This window comes from Cebidichthys violaceus, unplaced genomic scaffold (assembly GCF_023349555.1).
Source record: "Cebidichthys violaceus isolate CVI_PGR_0920_01 unplaced genomic scaffold, fCebVio1.0.p SCAF_8, whole genome shotgun sequence".
NCBI lineage: Eukaryota > Metazoa > Chordata > Actinopteri > Perciformes > Stichaeidae > Cebidichthys > Cebidichthys violaceus.
In genome coordinates, this window is record NW_027176964.1 from 14,909,962 (window position 1) to 14,929,740 (window position 19,779).

Below are 19,779 nucleotides of genomic sequence, written 5' to 3' on the forward strand. Positions count from 1 at the left end.
ATGCTGACTCCACAGTGTTCTGAGGTTTTATACGTCTTTGCAAAGGAGATCCATTGGATAAGGGGTTTCAAGGTTTGAGTCTAGAATAAACAAGCTTTTCATACCAGCCAAAGGAACTATGAAAACCATCTGAAATTCTGGTCACTAATAGAAGTATTTAACAGACTATATATCTGTTAGTAGGTAGCTGAAATTCAAGGAGCTCATATGTTCCTTTGTTTGTTATCTCTGGGTTTGATCAGTGCATAGATTGACTTCTTTCCGTTAAAAAGAAAAAAGTCATTAAAATAAATCTAATTTTCACAATCTCAGCACTCTCTCGTGTGCTTCACATGCTCAGTGAAGTATCCCTCTACTGAATGTTTTAAACTAATAAGGGAGAGTGGAAACTGTAGCTGTCTGCAGCTCAGTGAGCCTTCCCAGATCCCTCCAAATGATCATCCATCTTAAACAAGTGTCTGTTAAGCTTTAAATCAAAAGAGCACTTAGGAGCGGACTTAGCTATGGAGTTGTTTACTGTAGGGTAAAAATTAGTCATGGTGCTTATTTTCAAAGAAAACAGCTCCACGTCCTGCATGTTGATTTTCTGGTTGACTGGTTTAAAGGCTAATGAGTCCCTCTCATGGACATTTTCCCAACAGCAAATGTCTTTCAGCAAACAGCAGTAGAGCCAGCTTCTTCCACAAATCTTCCGAGCCTGGTGCCATCACGGTGGTGAAATACGTAGACAGCGAAGCTTCACTCGGTGACAAAGAGGGCCTTTCACCTTGAAACCTACAGCGGTTCTCAGAGGACCACACTGCAGCAGCGCTCGGCCATCCCCAGTCTGTAGGCCAGGTATTCGAGGCGGTACGGTCCTGAGTGTGGTCCCCTCACCAGAGCCAAGGATGTCACCTTCTCTCCTCTAATGCCTGGCTGCGCAGGAGTTTGGGTTTTTTTGCGGGCTCATCATGCATTTCTTTAACATCGTGAGGCCGTTTAAAAATGTAAGGGTTCAGTGTGTGTAGTGGGCAGAGTTATTGGAAGACTTCAGTTACAGCTCCTGTGGTGAAGCAGCGTCCCGTAACAGTCTCTGGGGTGGTAGTAGGCTCGAGGTCTGAGAGGCACACTTGTGACAGGAAGGTGGACATGTCAGAAAACAGAGATTTGGATTTATAGTGTGCTCAGATGGCTAATTGTTCAATTCCACCCCTAGAAGAGAGGCTCAAAGTTTAAAAAGACACCAACCATTACCTCCAAAGCTCACTAATTACCACGTTTTATCTTGTTTGTTCAACCCTTACAGAACAAGAACTGTAAAAAATAAGCTGTGGTTTTAGGGGGGTTTATGGGTCGGACTATTTATTGGCAAACAGTAACTCAGTAATTGGGTTCAGTGACCTATAGGTCTGTAAGTAACTGCTCGTAAAACCACAACTTGTCGTTTTTTACATTTTATTTTCTGTACAAATAAGACAAGAAAGACATAACATGTGACATAGGGACTTTTAGAGGTGCTGGTAGGGTGATTTAAAAAACAGAGGCAGGCTAGCTGGGTCTACTTTAGTCTTTATGCTAACATAAGCTTCCTGGCTCTACCTTGAAACTCATATTCATATTTATGGTTCAGACAGGAGAGGGGTGGGCTACCAATCACCCAATTTTACTCTTGGCAAGAGAGAAAATCAGCCCAACTATTCCTTTAAGTACTGATCCAATCCTAGTGTACCCTAGTGTATAAGCAGATAATTCTCAGTCAAGTTCTCCGTCAAGTAACGTATTTCCCAAAATGTCACACTATTCTTTTAAAATAAAAAGTAACGATGAATGTAGCCCAAAAAACGTTAGCCTCAGAAAACAGAAGTTTGATTTACAGTATAAAAGTTTAGGTTTCAATGAATAGACAGTGATAAGAGTCATGTAGCTCAGGTTGAGAGCCAGACATGAACTGATGACTTGCCCTTAGTCATCCACAGAATGTGTCACCACTTGAAAGGAGATGCCTCTGCGATGTATTCATCCGTCTCCTTGAGACATTTTCACACCAACACAAAGCACACAGCCACGCACATTTATTAGAACTCTTATTTCTGTCAAATACAATTGCACTTCCTTCTGTAGACTAACAGAGTCTGCTGGAAAAAACAGCAACATTTCATCTGTGTGACTCACAACCACAAGAAAGGGAAGATTAGGACTTGGTTATAAATCGGCATGGCACATGAAAGGAGTTCTTTTAAATCCGAAAGAACAAGAATGTCCTCTGAAGTGACCCTAAATGTCAGTTGTGTACTATTGTTCTACCAAGTACTGTGACTCAATGGTTTCAGCTTTCACTACAGTATAATTTTAACATAATGCCGTTTTTATTGTGCGCTGCTTTTTGACATGTTCATAAACATGTTTCCATGTCCAGCTGGGTTTGACCGGTCTCCTGGCTTTGTGTTTTGTTGCTTTATAAAAGTTTGTTAAAGAGATGGGTGTGAGGGACTTTGTGGTCTAAAGAAAAACAGAACAATATGAGGGTCTATTTTCAGCTGAGAGACCAAGGACTGTTGGATGTTGTTAAAAGCCGACCACAAGTAAAAAAAAAACACAGAAAAAACAGCTCCCCTCTCCTCTCGGATGGTTTCCCTAAAAGGATGCCGTTTTCCTTCCATACCGGTGATTAAAGAGAGCAGCCGTGACTTTGTCAATGGAAGATATTTTACGAAAACATGCAGTTCAAGCACTTTTTTGTGTGGAAAGAATGTAAATTTCTGTGTATTTAAAGGAAGAGGGGGGGGAAAATAATTTGGAAATTTGGACCATTTCCATCCCCGTTCATCCCGCTCCCCTCCCTCCTCCCTCCTCCCTCCTCCCTTTTTCTTTCTTCATCCTGTCTGGCTTTCAGCAATGTGTTTCTCGTTGTCTGTCTCATTGCCTGTAACTCTCAACACGCTTGGTTGGCATATTTTTGTGCTTGAAAACCACTCAAAACAACATATTTCCATCTTTTTTTTTCCGCTCCAACAATGCCCGTTTCTCAGAGTCATACTGAAATTTAATCACCAGCCAAATGAGAAAAACATATAACAGCAATTTCCACATGTGCAAGCACACTTTGAGAATGATCGTCATTTATACAGCGGAGTAAATTAGTTCTATTTTCTATAGGATCGTTTACTGTTCCCTCAGGACACCTGGCCCTTTTCACTATTATGATAAGTTAATTGTACACATAAATTATTGTTTCTAGTCATAAAGTAGTTTAACATACAGTATAAAGGTCATTTTAAGTGCAGAGAGAGACTGTTTTTGTGTAATCAAATGTACATATGCTATGTCTTAAAACCACCTTCGTTTCTCCAACTCCTTACAATGTTGGTCTTTTCAGATCTGGAAATAGATATGGAGTCTGAATAGATCAATATAGGTATTAACAAAATGCATTTTCCAGCTCATGCCACAAGTTAAATACCATGTATGAGCATTTAACCCACACGTTTATCTTGGCGAGGAAGGAAGAGCTGCATTTAGATCCTGTTATGCTAAAGCTTATGAATGACATCAATACCAGTGAAGCTCTGTTAGGATGTGGCGCCTCATCTCCACGGAGTGACCTAGTAATGAGGAAAACACTGCGGCCTCTTAATCAGATAGACAGCTTGCATTATTTAGCTGCAAAATGGCCTTAATTATCCCTTCAACATAATATGTATTTGGTTATTAAAAGAGCTGTATGGTTACTTTAAACAGTCATCGTGTCCCCTAAATCCCTCTATGTGTATCTATTATGCTATAAAGAGAACAATGTTTCACGCAGAGTTCCTGTCTGTAACAGGAGGCAGTTCAAGTCACTACTGGTGGTTGGTAATCTCCATAGGTGTAGTTCTTCTGTCTAGGATCAACCAATTTGTGATGACATATACAGTCACAGAATGAGGTTCAAGTTTGCCCCTGGCCTCCACAGTTACCACTGGACCAGCCTGGCTTGCAGTGTCTCCTCAGTCTATGGGCCTGATCAGCATACGGACAGACTTCATAGAGTAGAAGCCTCCGCCATAGTCCGCCCAGAAGATCCCATCTTGGAATTTGCTGCGGTAAACGCCTCCGGTGTACCATACACCGTTGAGATTGGCCTGGCCGCAAGCGTTGTACCACCAGCCTCCTTTGTGGAAATGGGCACAGTTACCTGTTGCAGAGAGACAGGAATGGTTATGATTAGCTGTATGAGGAAGTGTGTTTTTCACACAGAAAATTCTTCTTCTTGTTGTCTTCAGAAAACATCTATATTCAGCAAGGTCTCACGCCCATAGCTTCAAATATTGACATCTGGGCAGTAGCCCTCGGCGTTATGTTAAAACATGAACGTAGTCTCCATGACGTCACTAATAGGTAGGTGTCTGAAGAACCAGCCGTCGCCATCTTCGGCAGTGACGACACAGCCTAACTCTAAAAAGAGGTAAGGAGGTGAATCGTTGCAGAGGCGGGCCGGGCGAAGCAGCAACGCAACGCAAACAGCTAGCTGCTAGCGACCTGAGATGCGACCCACCTGTCACTCAAAGCAGCCACACCCTCAGTCATGCCTAACATTAAGCCTGAATATATTTTAAAAAGGGTGAACTATATGTAAATCATTCATGAATGGGTAAATTAGCGATGGAGACCAGAAGCGTTTTTGTACCAGGCTGTAAACGTGTATATTTCTGCATTTTAACATGAGGATTCACTCGCTTTTGGAGCCAGCTTTCAAGTAGCCATTTGAAGGAACTTCCGTTTTGGCACTTCGGCGTTGGCTTCATTTTTCAGCACTGGAGGTTGCCACTTGTTCTTCATGTACCCGTTTCTGGTTTTCACAGTGTTTGCAATGCTCACAACAATAGACGGAAAAGTGTGAGAGTTGTTGCAGGCAATTGCGGGAATGATGCCGCATTCAATTGGTCTTCATGTAGGATAAACATTTCAAGAACGTGATGGTGTCTGATTTTACTTTACACTACGTCAGTGTTGCTTTATGGGATGTGAAAACTTTAAAACTTTTTATCCACTCAGATCACAGGGAGCACCTAATAATTCCAATAGAACATCATGATGCACTTCAAAGGGCCCCCGTGTTTATCTACCTGAGAATGCATCCTTGTCTCGATCCAGAGTAGTGAACGGTTTGCCGTTGTGGCTGCTCAGGGAGTCCCCGGCGTTGCCCTGGTAGGTGCCTAGCCGCAGGCGGTAACCCTCGCTCTCAGGCTCGAGATGGAAGCTGCTGTACTGAGCGTAGACCTTCTTATCCATCCAGTCCTCCATCTCCACCAGCAGCTTGTAGTCCCCCTGCCTCCCCAGGTTGTAGATGCCTTCCAGACCGAGCCAGTATTCCCCGTCTATGTTGCCAAAGCCGCTCTGCGTCAAAAGGAAGATTAAAAGGAAGGTTAGAGGAAGATTACAGAAAATAATGAGCATTGTTTTTCATGTGGTAGCCTGAGGAGTTTAGAAACATGAGAATTGTTTAGGAACATAATACCCTCTTGTGGACGAGGCTGTGGGGTTGTTACAGAACATATGAGAATTTTCTTTTTGATGACGTTCTGGTCTTGGTTCTGTAGTTAAGACAAACTACAAAACTTCAAAAGAAAGATGTGGGCAAAGAGTGTCCCCCCTGTCTTTGAAATTCCCCAAAAAAAAGACATGTTGTAGTGTTTATGCGGGAAAATAACCATCTAACGTCAGAATGCTGGTTCATCGCTCAAACCCAGAAGAGCTCATGGATCATGGTTAATGGCGAAACTGGCCTGGGCGCTCATGTTGAATAACCACGAGCAATCTACATCTGGCCATGTGCCTCCAGAACACTTCACTTGGTAGAGGAGTTTGAGGTTTGTGATTGTGGATTAGCCGGGTGAGCCAGCAGATGATGAATGATGTAGGGTTTCAATGCAGGGTCTTCTCTCCGGTGCTGTGTGTGTGTGTGTGTGTGTGTGTGTGTGTGTGTGTGTGTGTGTGTGTGTGTGCGTGTGTGTACATGTGGTGGCTTTGTGAGAGAGCGCAGAAGCAAATCAATGCTGAAGAGAGTAATTTAGCTTCCAGTTACACATACACAAGCCTGGCCGGGCTGAATGGAACACTGGATTGCCGAGGCTGCCAGCAGCGATATACTCCATCTCATTCTCACAGGGCTTTGATGAGAGGCTCTATAGTACGGTGTGGTGTAGTAAGCCAAGCAGCTATCCATCCAGGAAGGCACCATAGGAGGAGCGGTTTTGGAAAGAAACGCCTGCACATTGAGCTGTGGAACATACCTTACTTGTGGATCATCTAACGTTTCATAATGGCAATCTCAAACCATATGACCTCGGCCCGAATAGTGCTGCTGACGGGGCGTTATATTTTACAGTAAGTGAAAACACAAGGATTCTGGCCCAGGAAATAGTCCCAATGAACCCAGATGGTTCCCCTAAACGGGTCATGTAACGGCACTCCTGTCGTCTCTGGATGACCCAAATATTCAGGTTGGCTCAGGAGGTGAGAGAAAAATAAGAAAAACAGGGCGGGGGGGTAAGTGTCATATGTCATCACCTTGTAGTTGTCCCAGTTCCTGAAGAAGTTAACAGAGCCGTCTCTCCTGCTCTGGATTACAGTCCAGCCCCCGTTGTCTATATCCTGTTCACACCAGGCCTGGACGGGCCTCTCTGCTTCGTCTGGTCTGATCAGGTACATGCCGCTGGTGCTGTGGTCCGCTTCCTGCGCCGCGAGACAGTCTCTGAACGGGCCTGAAGGACAAGAACAAGAGAGGGAGGCAGGTGGTAAGACAGACAGTGAAGTGTGTCACGAAGTGTGTAACTTCTAAATAGTTCTTAACTGAAGGTGTGTTTGGGATAATTACCACCAACCCCATCCCCCAACAAAATGAACACAAATATCTGTGTTTAGACTTTTGGGCATTATGCTTGGCTAGTTTGCTTTTAGCAGGACTATTTTTCTATCCATTATGCAGTTACTGCATTTTGGCTTTGTCTGGCATTTTTTTGTTGCCAGGGCACTGAGACAACAACATGAGTTGACATGATGATGAGGAGGCATTGAAGTCAATGTCTGACAGAGGGCTAAACAAGTAGGAAAAGACAGACAGACAGAGTAATACAAAATACATATACACATATATATATATATATATATATATATATATATATGTGTGTATATATACATATATATACATATATATATATACACGTATATATATATGTGTGTATATATATATGTGTATATATGTGTATGTGTATATATACATATATGTGTATGTGTATATATATACGTATATATATATATATATATATATATATATATATATAGGTCCTCCCAGAACAGCAGATGGGAGTGGGGCAAATAAAGTCAATTTAATAAGAAATGACTTGCCTTTATTTGAGTTAAAATAAAAAAATGTAAATATGCATCTTGTTAACCCACTGTTTAGAAACTGATATATGCCTTTTTTTTCAAGGTAATTCAACATTCTCGTTGGAAGATTTTTAACTAAAAGCACATGTAGCAGTGAATCTCCTGGCTAATAATGAAATAATAACCTAAAGGTATAGTCCATTCACTTCATGAAGTAGACCAGAAGTGCCTCTACTTTGTGGTTTGCAGAAGCCTATCACGCCAGCCTGGGTTTTGTCTACATCTCACATGCAATGGAACAGTCTTGTAAGGGATCATTTTCATACACAGCTGCACTGAAATCCTACACACTTTATTATTCTTGGGCGAAGGAAATCTAAATGCGTCAGGAATTTCTGTTGATGAGCAAAATCGCACTGGTTAGGTCTTTCTTTGCTTTGCTTTAAGTCCCCTGCCTCAGTTGAGACGTTACAACATTTTTATTTCCATCTGGGTTTGTGTTCTTTCTGTTGAGCGGGAAGCAGAGCTCCAGCTGAATCTGCAAATCTTTAACCTTTAAAAATAAGGCCATTGGCTCACCTGCAGCTGTATTTAAACACAGTGATTATTATTTTGTTATGGTTGGCGTGGAAACTCATCATAGCTAATTTTACCATGACTAGTTTTGAATTTTTATGACTGAAACAATGAATAAATTATGGATGGATGGATGGATCCCCCACTAACTCATCCCCTCACCTTCAGCGCTGAAGTTTCTATGTGGAGGTTTCTGAACTTCCAAGGTGCCACTTGTGGGTGACGGCCCTGAGCGAGAGCCCCTTTCCCGGGCAAACATTCTGGTGTTGTCCCTCTGGATCTCATTGGTGAAACGTGGCACATTAACAGGAATGTTCTCGGGCACCACCTGCACAAGTGGAGGTCCCAAAGGTGGCTGGTCATGCCTGCGGCTGTACACCTGCATACAATGCTCCTCCAGGGCTCCAATCAGCACTGACTGGTTGTTCACTACTGCAGACAGGGCTGCGTATTTGGCCTCCAGTTCCCTGTACCTGGATCCCAGGCGCAGTGACTCGGTGGTGGCGTTGAGGATGCGCGTCTCCAGCTGCGCCAGCTCCAGTGAGTTGTCCCTCTTCCTGATGATCTCGTGCAGCAGTTGCATGTAGAGCTGCGTCACTCTAGAGTTCATGTTCCTGCTCTCTTTCCTCAACAGCTTCATCTCGTTCACCAAGTTGCCATCCACATCCACCACCAGCTTCAAGGTCTCCATCTCCCTACGTTGCTTCGACAGAAGGTCGCGCACTGAAGCCACATCCAGGCGCGTCACTCGGTCCTTGTCGGTTGAATAACCGCGGGCGGCACAGATGGGTCCTGTGATCTTCTGCTCAGGGACCAGGAAGGTGTAGGAGCACTTCTGGCTTTCTCCATTGGCCTCTGGGGCCCTTCGTATTCTGGAGAGGATGGGGTGCTTGGTGAGGGCTTGGCTGTTGCCCCAGAAAGACAGACAAAACAGAATAAATATGCTCCATGTTCCAGGTCCCATGGTTCCTCCTCTCTCTATCAACAAACAAGCTAAAGATCTATAAAAAAAAAAAAAAGGAAAGAGAAGTACAGCACATTTTACATTAGGACAAGTTGGTGTTATTCTATATTACATTTATTATTAATGAATTTAAAAAAGACCAAAACTAACAATGTGCCAATTTTTCAACTTTCCCACTTCTATACGCTATCTTTGGCCCCAAAGCCATTGGTTCCTACTGAAGACGTGAATCTTTAAAACATTTTTAGTCTTGCTAGCAGGAAGGAAATGTCGGTTAGCCGGTCCACCATTTTTATGAATTATGTCAACACTTCTATACATTGTTATATTTGGTGCATACATTCATGTTGCCCTCAGAATGAACTGTAATCCCTTTGGCACTTGATTTTAGCGACATCAGGTCAAAATTTGGCTTATAGCTAAATACTCGCTACTTGCCAATACTTGCACAACTAACGATATTCAGCCCCAACAGTACTTTGTGTTTAGTGTTAAGTGTAAGCATGAAAATAAGCAGAACTGTGATGGTGAACAACATTATATTTGCTAAACATCAGCATGTTAAAATTGTTAGCATGCTAGCATGCTAATGTTAGCATTTAGGTCAAAGCACCACGGTGACGAAGTTCAGCCTCACAGAACCGCTGGCATAGCTGCAGACTCTTGTTAAAAAAAATGCAGCAATTTCCTAAAACAAGCATTTTTTTGAGGACCATTTTCAGCCACAGATAAATATACATTTGGTGGTTCAGGGGTATTGACATAAACTGCAGTGTTCATCACAACAAAGGAAGATGTCACCCAGTGCAACGGTGTTGCTCGATTGTTTTTTGGTAGTTTTTGGACAACAGTGGAGGTATGGCACAGGATAATGTTTTAACCATACATTAGACCAACAAAGTTTCCTTTTTGTTACAGCTCATTTTGTTCTTTTGTACAATTTCCTACCAGATGTTTCCATTTCTCCTTTAATCCGATATAACAACTGTGCATCTGTTTGCATGATACAAGAGAGAGCTTCCAGTCAAGACTCAGCACAATCATCTTGTTTAATCATGAAGTAAGTGAGCATTAAAGCAGTGAAGTCAAAAGGTTTCACGTATCAACAGACAGTCCAGCCCCTGGAAGATTTCCCCTCTGGTACACGTGTGGTGGAGTAAAAGCAGCGCCACCCATCCACCACAAATCTGTTATCGTAAGTCTGATTTTCAATACAATCCCCTCATGGGTTCTCTTTCATTACGGTCCTCACCACATCTGTATCAGGTGTCTGGGTGTGGGTAAGTGCTCAGATCTGTTTTTCATATTTCTGTAGATCTCTTGGCTCAGACCTTCCATGAACCTCCCCCATAGCCTTTCAGTACCTGCACTGACTCATGTGGATAATTGCCACGATAAAAACCTCTGTCTGACAAATGATTGGACTGAAAATGAAAACATTTGATAGAAAATTGTGTTAATGTGGCCATGGATGACATTGAATACATCACTTTAATGGGATAGTATGAGCTGCCAGGATTCATGAGGTATAGAAATGTGTATATCAGTAATGAGTAAAATGCTAAAAGTCAACAGGTCATTGGGCTTCACTGGGTCATTTTAACTTCTGCCATTTCTGCCTGGCTGGCCCAAAGAGTAACATTTGAATTTGATGAGGAATCAAATAAATTAATATGTTCAAGGAGCAGCAGGGGGAGCAGGAATCCCTGATTTATGAGTAATGTTTTCTGGAATCTATTTCTGGAAGGAAAGCTTGTGTTTTGAGTTTATTGGTTTCGACAGCACAACTAATGGAGCAGTGGTGGGTGACGTTCAAAAAGTGAATGATCCCTTGCCCCATATTCCCGCTTGGCTCTGGAAGTGGAGCTAATGGTGAGCCAACTTCAGGCTGATATAGGTCCAAATCCAACCAGAAGGTGGAGTCTGGTGGATATAGCCAGAGGGTTGAGAAACCTTCACGATATGAACCTGATCCTATCAGAGCTCATCAAAACAAAACTGCTGAGGACTTTAACAGATGCCAAAGAAGCAGGATTAAATGAGTCCAAGACAGAGACAACAGGGGCTTTGAATCATTTTCTGTGGTCTCCTCTTGATGTTTAGTTGCACTGAAGAGGCCTGACCACAGTTAATGGGACAGATCCCAGAGCATTACCGAAGCTCAAACTGCCGCTGTAGCAGAATAGCACATTTTTTATCATTGTGGTGGGAAAAACGTGCGTCAAGAGAATATATAACAACGTCTTTGTGTTTTAAAGCACAATGATTTATTGACAGAAGGAAAGCGTCTGAGCCAACATTAAGTTTTAATAGCGCAAAAGTTCAGCAGCAAAAGAAAATGCCCGCAGCCCATAACATAGTGGAAGAAGCTACAGTATTTGTCATAGATTATAAACCATTTATGGGCAAAGGAAAAGGCACTTTAAGGAAAACGGACCATGTGTCAGAGCTCAGAAACACCTTGGCACTGTGAGCCAGTGATTATTACCCGAGAGAGTTCTTTTCCCCTTCTTTCCATAATCACAGGTCATCCCCTTCAATAGCTCGGTCTCAGCAATTGGCCCGTCTGCACGTCTCCAACCCCACAATATGAATCTCACAGGCCCCGGCCTGACAGGAGTGACAGTGTTTACACAGAGGCTCCTCAGCCAGAGGTTTGGATCTCATCGGCAGTTATAACCACCAGGTTTCTCTCCGTCGTTCACACCCTGCTGGTCTTCATCAAGTCAACCGCAGCAGCCGTGTTTTTTTGTTGATTTAGTAAAATGGCGATTTCTCCTACTCCTCTCTGAGAGCCAGACCTGACCTGATTAATGCAGTCCTTGCAACCAGACTGGTCAAACTTTGTGGTGGCTGGTTTTCCCAGGAGAGTTGGTGCCACTGAGTCCGACTCGTAAAGATCCTCTATTCTGCTACATTGAAACCCTCAAAAAGCCCTGGGAACGCCACACTTGCATCCCCTAATTTGTCTACAACTTCATTTTACCTCACAGCAGGAATGAATTGCACAAAGTAACTTTTTTCCAGTCTAACTTTGTTGTGGCTTTTGCTCCAGGCCATCAGATTTTAAAGACTGTGCCAATTAGCCCACAAGTTATTCTGATGGTGCCACTAAATAGTTTTGTCTGCTGAGGGGACATGATGCATGAGCTTTCTACTGTATGAATATGATCACACATGTTTACACACGTACATATGGCATTTTAAAAACAAAATATAAATTACTTGAAAATGCTCAAATGGTTTCTTCAATGTCAGCATTTCAGTCACTCCATAGTTCTTTATAAGAGTCATGGATGTCTAGATTACTCCTTCCATCTAATATGTCTATCTAGCTTCATTGCTCCATATTAACTTTACTTTTATCTGTAATTGCATTTTTTATTTTCAGTTTGAATACTTTTCCAAAAACACACGTTAATCTCATAAATAGCCTGATCACAGAAATGAATAAAAATGAAACTCTTACCTGTGTCAGTGAGTTCAGTCAGCAGCCCAGGAGGTGCAGGTAAGACCCGGCTTGGTGTCTCAGTTGTGTTTCCGATGCAGATTCATGCTCTCCATTCTCCTCCTCTCACTCTCAGTCTCCTTCTGTCTTTGCTCTCATTGAGAGTGAAGGCCTGCATACAGCTACGGCACAAGCAAACACTGTCCACTAGGAGAACAGTAGAGGGTGGTCCATATGCAGAAAGAGGGAGGCTGATGGTGTGATTTTCTCCGTAGTTTGAGCAGAGGGGAGGCTTGGCTCTGCCCTCTTCCTCTGATGAAAGAAAAGACTCCTCCTAATATAAGATTCCGCCACAAATGAAAAACTAAGCGATGAACCAGATTGGCTAGGAGTCAGCAAAATCAGTCTAGCTGTCGTCATGTCGGTCTCATATGGTCTTGTTTACAGTGTTTACTATATTGTCTCTCACACACACTACTTGTCTGCCAAGCTTGTAGAAGTTGATGACATACGCATAAACTCTCTTTTTCTTTCTTTAACACACACACACACACACACACACACACACACACACGCACACACACGTCTGCTTCATTCATGTAACTACCGTTTCTCATCCTCGCAAAGCTGTTTCCCATCAGCTCTGATCTGATGACTGAGTGATTCTGGCGTTCCAGTAGCTTTTGAGTTTTAAATAAAGAGCTCTGTTTTGGATGTGAGCATCTCTTTACTCCCTATATGGGGGTGTCTCTTGTAACAATCCAAGAGCTATTGGCAGCTGTGTTTATTTGGTTATGAGGACAATAAGCAGAGGGCTTTGCAGACAAAAAAAGAACGGCCCTCAGCTAAATGTTTTGGATTGAGGAGGAAGCACGGGCTTTGATGCATGGGGATTCTCTGTGTGGGGAGACATACTTCAACATGTGGGAGGACACATTTACTCATGAGCAACAGAGGCAGGACATTTACAAAGGTGTGTGTGTGTGTGTGTGTGTGTGTGTGTGTGTGCGTGTGAATCTATGGGAGCATGTGTTTGCCTATGCGTGATTGAGAGCATGTGTGTCGGCAGTCGTTTGTATATAATAGAGGTCGTCCAATTTAAATAAATCATATATAGAAGAACATGTGTTTGGAGGAAGCGGTTACTGACAAGAAGCTAAAAAATACATTTTGGGCTAATTCATCCCATGCCTGGAAATCTAACGGTATCTGCGTCACATTTAACAAGCCCCACTATTGTGTAGTCTAGATCAGTGTTTCACAATCTGGGGCTCGGGCTCACCTAAGGGGGTCACAGGATATACCTGAGGGGTCCCAAGTGAAGCAAAAGGATATGAAAGAAAAATCTCTTTGGTGGAACTGTTCATAATTCATTTACACTCTCACTATTAAGGGATTGATTGTTTAGCATGGAAAATGCACATGTCTCTATAACCAAGCTGCCACATTGGTTAAAATCCAGCTCTCTCTGTGAGCCCCTCCTTGTGGCTAAAAAAGTTTATTACCACCTCCATCAGCATAGTTGTTGCATGTCCATCGCTTTAATCTGAAATGGAAGTACTGTATGCAGTGGTGGAAGAAGTAGTATTCTGATTATTTACTTATTTACTTACTTCTGCCATCAAAACCACACTTCAGTGAAAGTATAATCAGCAAAATGTACTTATAGTATCAAAGTAAAACGTACTTGTTATGCAGAAAATTAAAAATCGTCAAATTTGGAGATGCATCATTTGCATCAAGGGTATGAAAAATTATAATCTAAAAAGTCAAAAAGCTGTCAGACAAATGTAGTGGAGTAATGAACAACATTTGCCTCTGTAAGTTAGTGGAGTAAAAGTATCGTAAAGTTGCACAAAATGTAAATACTAAAGTAAAGTAGGCTACAAGTAACATAAACTTGTACTTAAGTGCAGTAAATGTCCTTTGACATCGACATTATCTCACTGTCTGTATGAATGCGAAAGGAAGTAAGCTGCAGCGGATAAAATAGATGGTTAAAAGTCGAGTAAATAGGGATTCAAACGAAAGAGTTTTAGCATTTAAACAAACAGCATACCTTCAAACGAGTCCTCGATGACGTCACGCGTATTGGCCAATAGGAGGCGGTCATCTTGTGACGTTGCCACCTGTTAATACTCGACGAGAGGCAACAACGACCGTAATCAAAACAGAGGATTTCAGAACTTTTACTTTGATTCACCGGGAAGAAATTCACTAAAGACAATGACGTTTTATTAATTCAAAATATTTCTGAACGACGTCTTGCAGTTGTTGTTTTTTTTGTTACGACTATTTATGTTTCCAAGTATGGTGAGTTTGACCTCGTCCCCCTTCTGTAAAACGTTGACACCGTTTGCCTGTCTGAACTTCGTGTTAACGCATCCTATAGACCGCTGTAGGAGGCATCGCTTCTGTCCTACAGAGACCGCTTGGATTAGTGGATTTAAACGGGCTTTACTTGTGTGCAGTGCTGCGGATAATATTAGTCTCCTGCAGCGTTAGAGATCCTGTGTCACTGCGGATCTGTTGAGCCCCCCCCCCCCCGAGACAACTGTCACTGCGTGTCCTTCACAAAAGTGCTTAATGTGAACAAACAATAACCTCTAAAACATATTATGATAGATCATTTACACCCAGGACAAGATTAATAGCACACCAACATTGATTTCCAATATATAATGTAATGTTTCAGTAATTTGAGATCACTGAGCTTGTGTTTATATCTACATTATGATTACCCGGTTGCATGACTCTTACAGATATCTGCTGATGTGTTGCAGGATGCTCTGTACGACCTCTGCTTGGCTCAGGTGTGCCGCAGCCTGGACGCTCTGTGCAGCAGGCGAGCAGACGGCTCCATGTGCCTCAGCTGGGCCCCAGTCTTCCCGCAGGAGATGGCAGACCAGTTACTGCTTAAGATGGCAACTAGAGGTAGGTCGGGAGGACAGAAAGAAAGGCTCCTACATCGTCAATAGCACCAACTGAGAGCAACTTGCAGCTGCCAAGGGGATGGTAGCTCTGGGGCAAGTTAGTAGAAAAGGGGAGCAATGATCTCACACCACGACTAATGTGTCTTACCTATGATCTTCAGTTAGTTCTAATTCTTCATGCTCAAAACTTCCTGCATAAACAAAGACTATTTACAGTGTCAGGAGAGCATTATCCCTTAATTTACATGATTATTAGTTCAGTGTAGACCACTATGGCAGGCTGATATACCGCAAAAAGTCTTTTCCATCAACATCAATGAGGCTTTACCGATGCTATTTTTCCTACAACATTCCTTCGTTTTCTTCTCTCTACAAGGGATACTGAATGACGCAACCGTTGGGATTTTCCAAAACTGCAAAGAGCTCCGCCTGCGCCGAGCCTCCATCCGATGCTGCCCAGTGTCTGCAGAAGCTTTCCAGCTGGCCCTCTGCCCTCACCGGCTCCAGGAACTAGACGCCTCCTGGGTTCCTGGCGGCCTCACTGGGGCAAACATCATCTCAGGCCTGGCATCCAACCCCGAGTGCAGATCCAGCCTACAGAGGTTGTCCCTAGCTGGGCTACACGTGGACTGGGAGTTTCCGGCGGAGGATGGAGGGACCCGTGTTGGATTTAGCTCCCTGCAGGGCTTGCGAACGCTCAACCTTGCCAACACGGACCTGACTGACGCGGTTCTCGAGGACGTCTGCACTCTCCCTCGGCTGGAGAGCCTGGACATCTCCTGCAGCGGCGTCTCAAAGCTCACCGCGCTCCTAGATTGCAAAAACACGCTGAAGTCTTTGATCACCCACCAGCTGCGGCATCTGGATATGTCGCCTGCTAGGTTGCTGTTTGTCCTCAGCCAACTTCACGCCGTCAGGCATTTAGACCTTTCAGTGGACCATTTTGCTGTGGATGACGGTGACGGGAGAGACGGGGATGAGACGGTGCGGCAGCTTTTGGAAGGGAGTCCGCAGGTCCTCCCTTCGCTCGTTTCTCTAGATATCTCTGGACGGAAGAGAATCACTGAAGCAGCAGTCAGAGCGTTTGTGGAGGCCAGAGGTGGACTGGTCTTCTTGGGCCTGCTAGCCACCGGCGCCAGCTCCTGTGACATCCTGTCTTCACAGAACAACCTAAAAGTAAGGAGCTAGCATCGGGCACAGAGTCAACATACTACGAGGTGTCAGAGGATGTTATGGTCGGTCACATGAGCTGGACCCTCGCATACGTTTCTCATTTTCTCTTTGACTCGAGGGTTAGTTTGTTTGTGTATGGGAAAATGCCCGCTGCATTTCCTGTCTCCCTCTGACAATGCTGGTCTTCTGTGTATGTTCAGGTAACTGGAGAGGCTAATGAGAACCAGGTGTGCGAGGCCCTGAGAAGGTACAGAGACCGTGAGTGCTTCATCCGAGAGGCCCTCGTCCATCTCTACAATCTAACCACCGACATTGACAAACCACGGCCAGATATGCTCGAGGTACCATCGTAGCTTTGTGTTTGAACAGAAGCTTTAAAGCATAGTTTTATTTGTTTCAGCGCAGCTCTTGTTGTGGTCTTTTGGACTTCATTTTTATGGATTGCGAATACATTGTTCTCTCAAAAGTAATGAAACGGCCATCATTTAGAAAAGATGATCCAAGCCACTTTATTTCAAGGCCACTAATATATCCGCCTCATTGCAGGAAAACTGGGCACGCAAAAAATATGTCAAGACTGTTTAAAAAAACATTTGGGTAATAATTTTACTGCTCACCTTCATAAATTAGGTGAACCTGGGGGATTGTTAAACCTGAATTATGCCGTTCCTTACCCCCGCAACGATTTTTTTTTAGGATATGAATGATGGCCAAAGCAACGATAATAGGACCCAGGTTGTAAGAAACAATGAATTATACTTAAATAATTGAGTTGTATAGTGTAATGTTTTATTCTAGTGTTGCACAACATCTCCACTTATTCTGTGCAGGGTGGGATGCTGTTGTTCACTTACTCATTTATTTAAAAGGGAAACGTCAGAGAGCAGGATTTCCTGGCAAGAAGACAGTACAAGCACAGTAATTCACAACGTTTTATACATTAAAAAAAAAGCATTTATAAATCAGGTAAGGCTTGTACAATCAATGTTGGTTTTATCAAAATAGAAAATATGTACCATGCATCACCATACAATACATTTAATACATAGGCTTATATATGGCTGCCCTATATTACATTACAGTCATTTAGCAGACGCTTTTATCCAAAGCGACTTACAATAAGTGGTAATCAAAAGAACTACTAGTCACCAGAAGTCATAAGTACATCTCCTTTTCCAAACAAGCATCTAAGAGCATGAAGCAGAGCATAACTCAGAGCCAAAGTACAGTGCAGAAACAAGAAAAACAGTTAGTGCTATAAGTAATACGAATACAGTAAGTGCAACAAGCTAATATGAATACAATAAGTGCTGAGTGTATAACTGACAATCAACACAATGTGAATCATTCTAATGTAGCACAACTAACTCAAGTACTAAGAGCAAAGAAACTCACTTTTACACTCAGACAAACTATTGTTACCAGTAGAGAGCCCAGAGTTCTGCTGCAGGTATTTCAAAGGACTCACACCTGAACTCAATCCCAAATAAATATATAAATATATATATATATATATATATATATATATATATATATATATATATATATATATATATATATATATATATATATATATATATATATATATATATACTCTGATCAAACCAGGCTCCTCTCACTACCTGCTCCATCTCAGACAGCTGACAAATCAATCGATTTAACAGTGTTTGTAACACATCCTCTTTGTAAACAGCCTAGCATTCATCTTCAAGCTTAGTTTGAACAAACTGTACAGCTAAAGTTAAAATGCCCTCTGACCCGACATTATAATTACTGTGTTTAGTCGAGAGAGAGAGAGAGAGAGAGAGCGAGGGAAAGAGGAGGTAAAGAGGCTGTTTCTAGCAGAGCCTTACAGTTAAATGGTACTACGGAACCTCACAGCTGTCCCATCACCGTCTCTACCGACAGGTCGTCGTTTCTTTTTCTGAAGCACATGTGCTTTTTTTTTTTTTTTTTTTAAATGAACCTTGTTTGCTGCAGCTGGTGCTGAGCAGGATGCAGAGCCACCCCACCTCCCTGCACGTCCACCTGGTGGCCTCAGCGTGTGCGTTCAACCTGACCACTCAGGACCTGGCAGTGGCCATGCCCGTCAGCCTGATCAGCTCCACTGTCACCCGGCTGCTGTACGCCATGAAGACCTACCCCAACCACCAACAGGTCAGGGGACAGCGCTCGGCGTTTTTTCCGATAACGGATCCAGAACGATGTGAGATGTGATGAAGTTGCACAACGGCAAAATGCGGCGGCACGGAGTGGCTGTCGCTACCAGCTGGCGTGTCATTCATACGATTCTGACCTAATATTTGCCGCGCCCATTTTTCCACCATCAGACAGTATTTGTAGTTACTTCACATAACCATATACACACATAAAATACATATATTTTTTGAATTGGTAAGCTGTTTCCATCTCTGCAGGTGCAAAAGAACTGCCTGATGGCGCTCTGCAGTGACTACATCCTTCAGGATGTCCCCTTTGACAAGTTAGTTATTTTCTCACAGTTATAATATATGATGTACTGGTTCACGGTAAACGCAGTAGCCAACATAATCATTGCGCTCATAGAATAGCGCCGCGGTGTTTTTTCCACTAAATTGTGATCCAGCTAAAATATATTTTCTCTTGAAACGTTTGAGCCAAAAGAAATAGTTCCTCCAGATGTAAAAGTGCAGACCTGAACTACCAAGGCCTCTCTGTGCATCACTGGTGTATTTGTGCAATACTGTGTTGCTTATATCCATAATGTGATCATGGTTCAGGTATTTAGCAGCCACGCTGGTGATTAACTGGCTGCGCAGTCACGAGGATCCTACCCTTCAGAGGATGGCTGTGGCTGTCATCTCCATTCTGGTGGCCAAGGTCAAGACGCTGCTCACTTACTGTGCATTAGTCTGCTGCAGGAAAATAGTATGGCAACTGTTAGTCCCACCTGTTTAAGAGCCCCGGGTGTCAGTCACCTCCTGTACAACATAGTGTCGGTGAAGCTTATGCTTTCATTTAGTCCAGTTACATTCTTCCTGTGTGTTTAAAAATTCAATTTTGTTCTAGTTTGATGTTTGGGACAATATGTAGAATTCAAAGAAGCACTCATCTATTATTATTCTTGCAGTTGTCCACCGAGGAGACCGCTCTGCTCGGCAAGGACGTCTTCATCGTTAAGGTACATTAACACTTTCTCTCTCTCTCTCTCTCTCTCTCTCTCTCTCTCTCTCTCTCTCTCTCTCTCTCTCTCTCTCTCTCTCTCTCTCTCTCTCTCTCTCTCTCTCTCTCTCTCTCTCTCTCTCTCTCTCTGCGCATTTTCCATTACCTACCCTGCATATACACTCATTTTGTCACCG

At 43.0% G+C, this 19,779-nt stretch overlaps 2 protein-coding genes across 4 annotated transcripts in view; one reads left to right on the forward strand and one right to left on the reverse strand.

Annotated features, from left to right (window-relative positions):
- Positions 1 to 1,491: 1,491 nt before the first annotated feature.
- angptl1b (angiopoietin-like 1b) lies at positions 1,492 to 12,597 on the reverse strand. The gene is made up of 5 exons (XM_068701902.1): positions 12,357 to 12,597; positions 8,086 to 8,924; positions 6,529 to 6,722; positions 5,085 to 5,355; positions 1,492 to 4,153 (listed from the first exon to the last, which is right to left on the reverse strand). Exons 2-5 carry the CDS (start codon positions 8,885 to 8,887, stop codon positions 3,966 to 3,968), a joined length of 1,455 nt encoding a protein of 484 aa, XP_068558003.1. The 5' UTR covers positions 8,888 to 8,924; positions 12,357 to 12,597; the 3' UTR covers positions 1,492 to 3,965.
- A 1,874-nt stretch (positions 12,598 to 14,471) lies between these two features.
- The window catches only part of LOC137866199 (protein zyg-11 homolog), an 8,550-nt gene continuing 3,242 nt past the window's right edge, over positions 14,472 to 19,779 (forward strand). For 2 of the 3 annotated variants that reach the window (XM_068701940.1, XM_068701941.1), the window contains exons 1-8: positions 14,472 to 14,648; positions 15,119 to 15,269; positions 15,645 to 16,444; positions 16,642 to 16,782; positions 18,422 to 18,598; positions 18,859 to 18,923; positions 19,201 to 19,300; positions 19,551 to 19,601. In XM_068701940.1, coding sequence (XP_068558041.1) covers positions 14,634 to 14,648; positions 15,119 to 15,269; positions 15,645 to 16,444; positions 16,642 to 16,782; positions 18,422 to 18,598; positions 18,859 to 18,923; positions 19,201 to 19,300; positions 19,551 to 19,601 — 1,500 coding nt within the window. In that variant the 5' untranslated portion in view covers positions 14,472 to 14,633. The remainder of the gene's footprint in view (positions 14,649 to 15,118; positions 15,270 to 15,644; positions 16,445 to 16,641; positions 16,783 to 18,421; positions 18,599 to 18,858; positions 18,924 to 19,200; positions 19,301 to 19,550; positions 19,602 to 19,779) is intronic. The other variant, XM_068701942.1, reaches the window with a different exon arrangement.

Excerpts from the sequence above, each read along its gene's own strand:
- angptl1b (XM_068701902.1), bottom strand. The coding sequence starts at position 8,887 with ATGGGACCTGGAACATGGAGCATATTTATTCTGTTTTGTCTGTCTTTC. Across the intron at positions 6,723-8,085 it reads TAGAAACTTCAGCGCTGAAG|GCCCGTTCAGAGACTGTCTC; the intron begins GTGAGGGGATGA and ends CTTGTCCTTCAG. Across the intron at positions 4,154-5,084 it reads AGACAAGGATGCATTCTCAG|GTAACTGTGCCCATTTCCAC; the intron begins GTAGATAAACAC and ends TCTCTGCAACAG.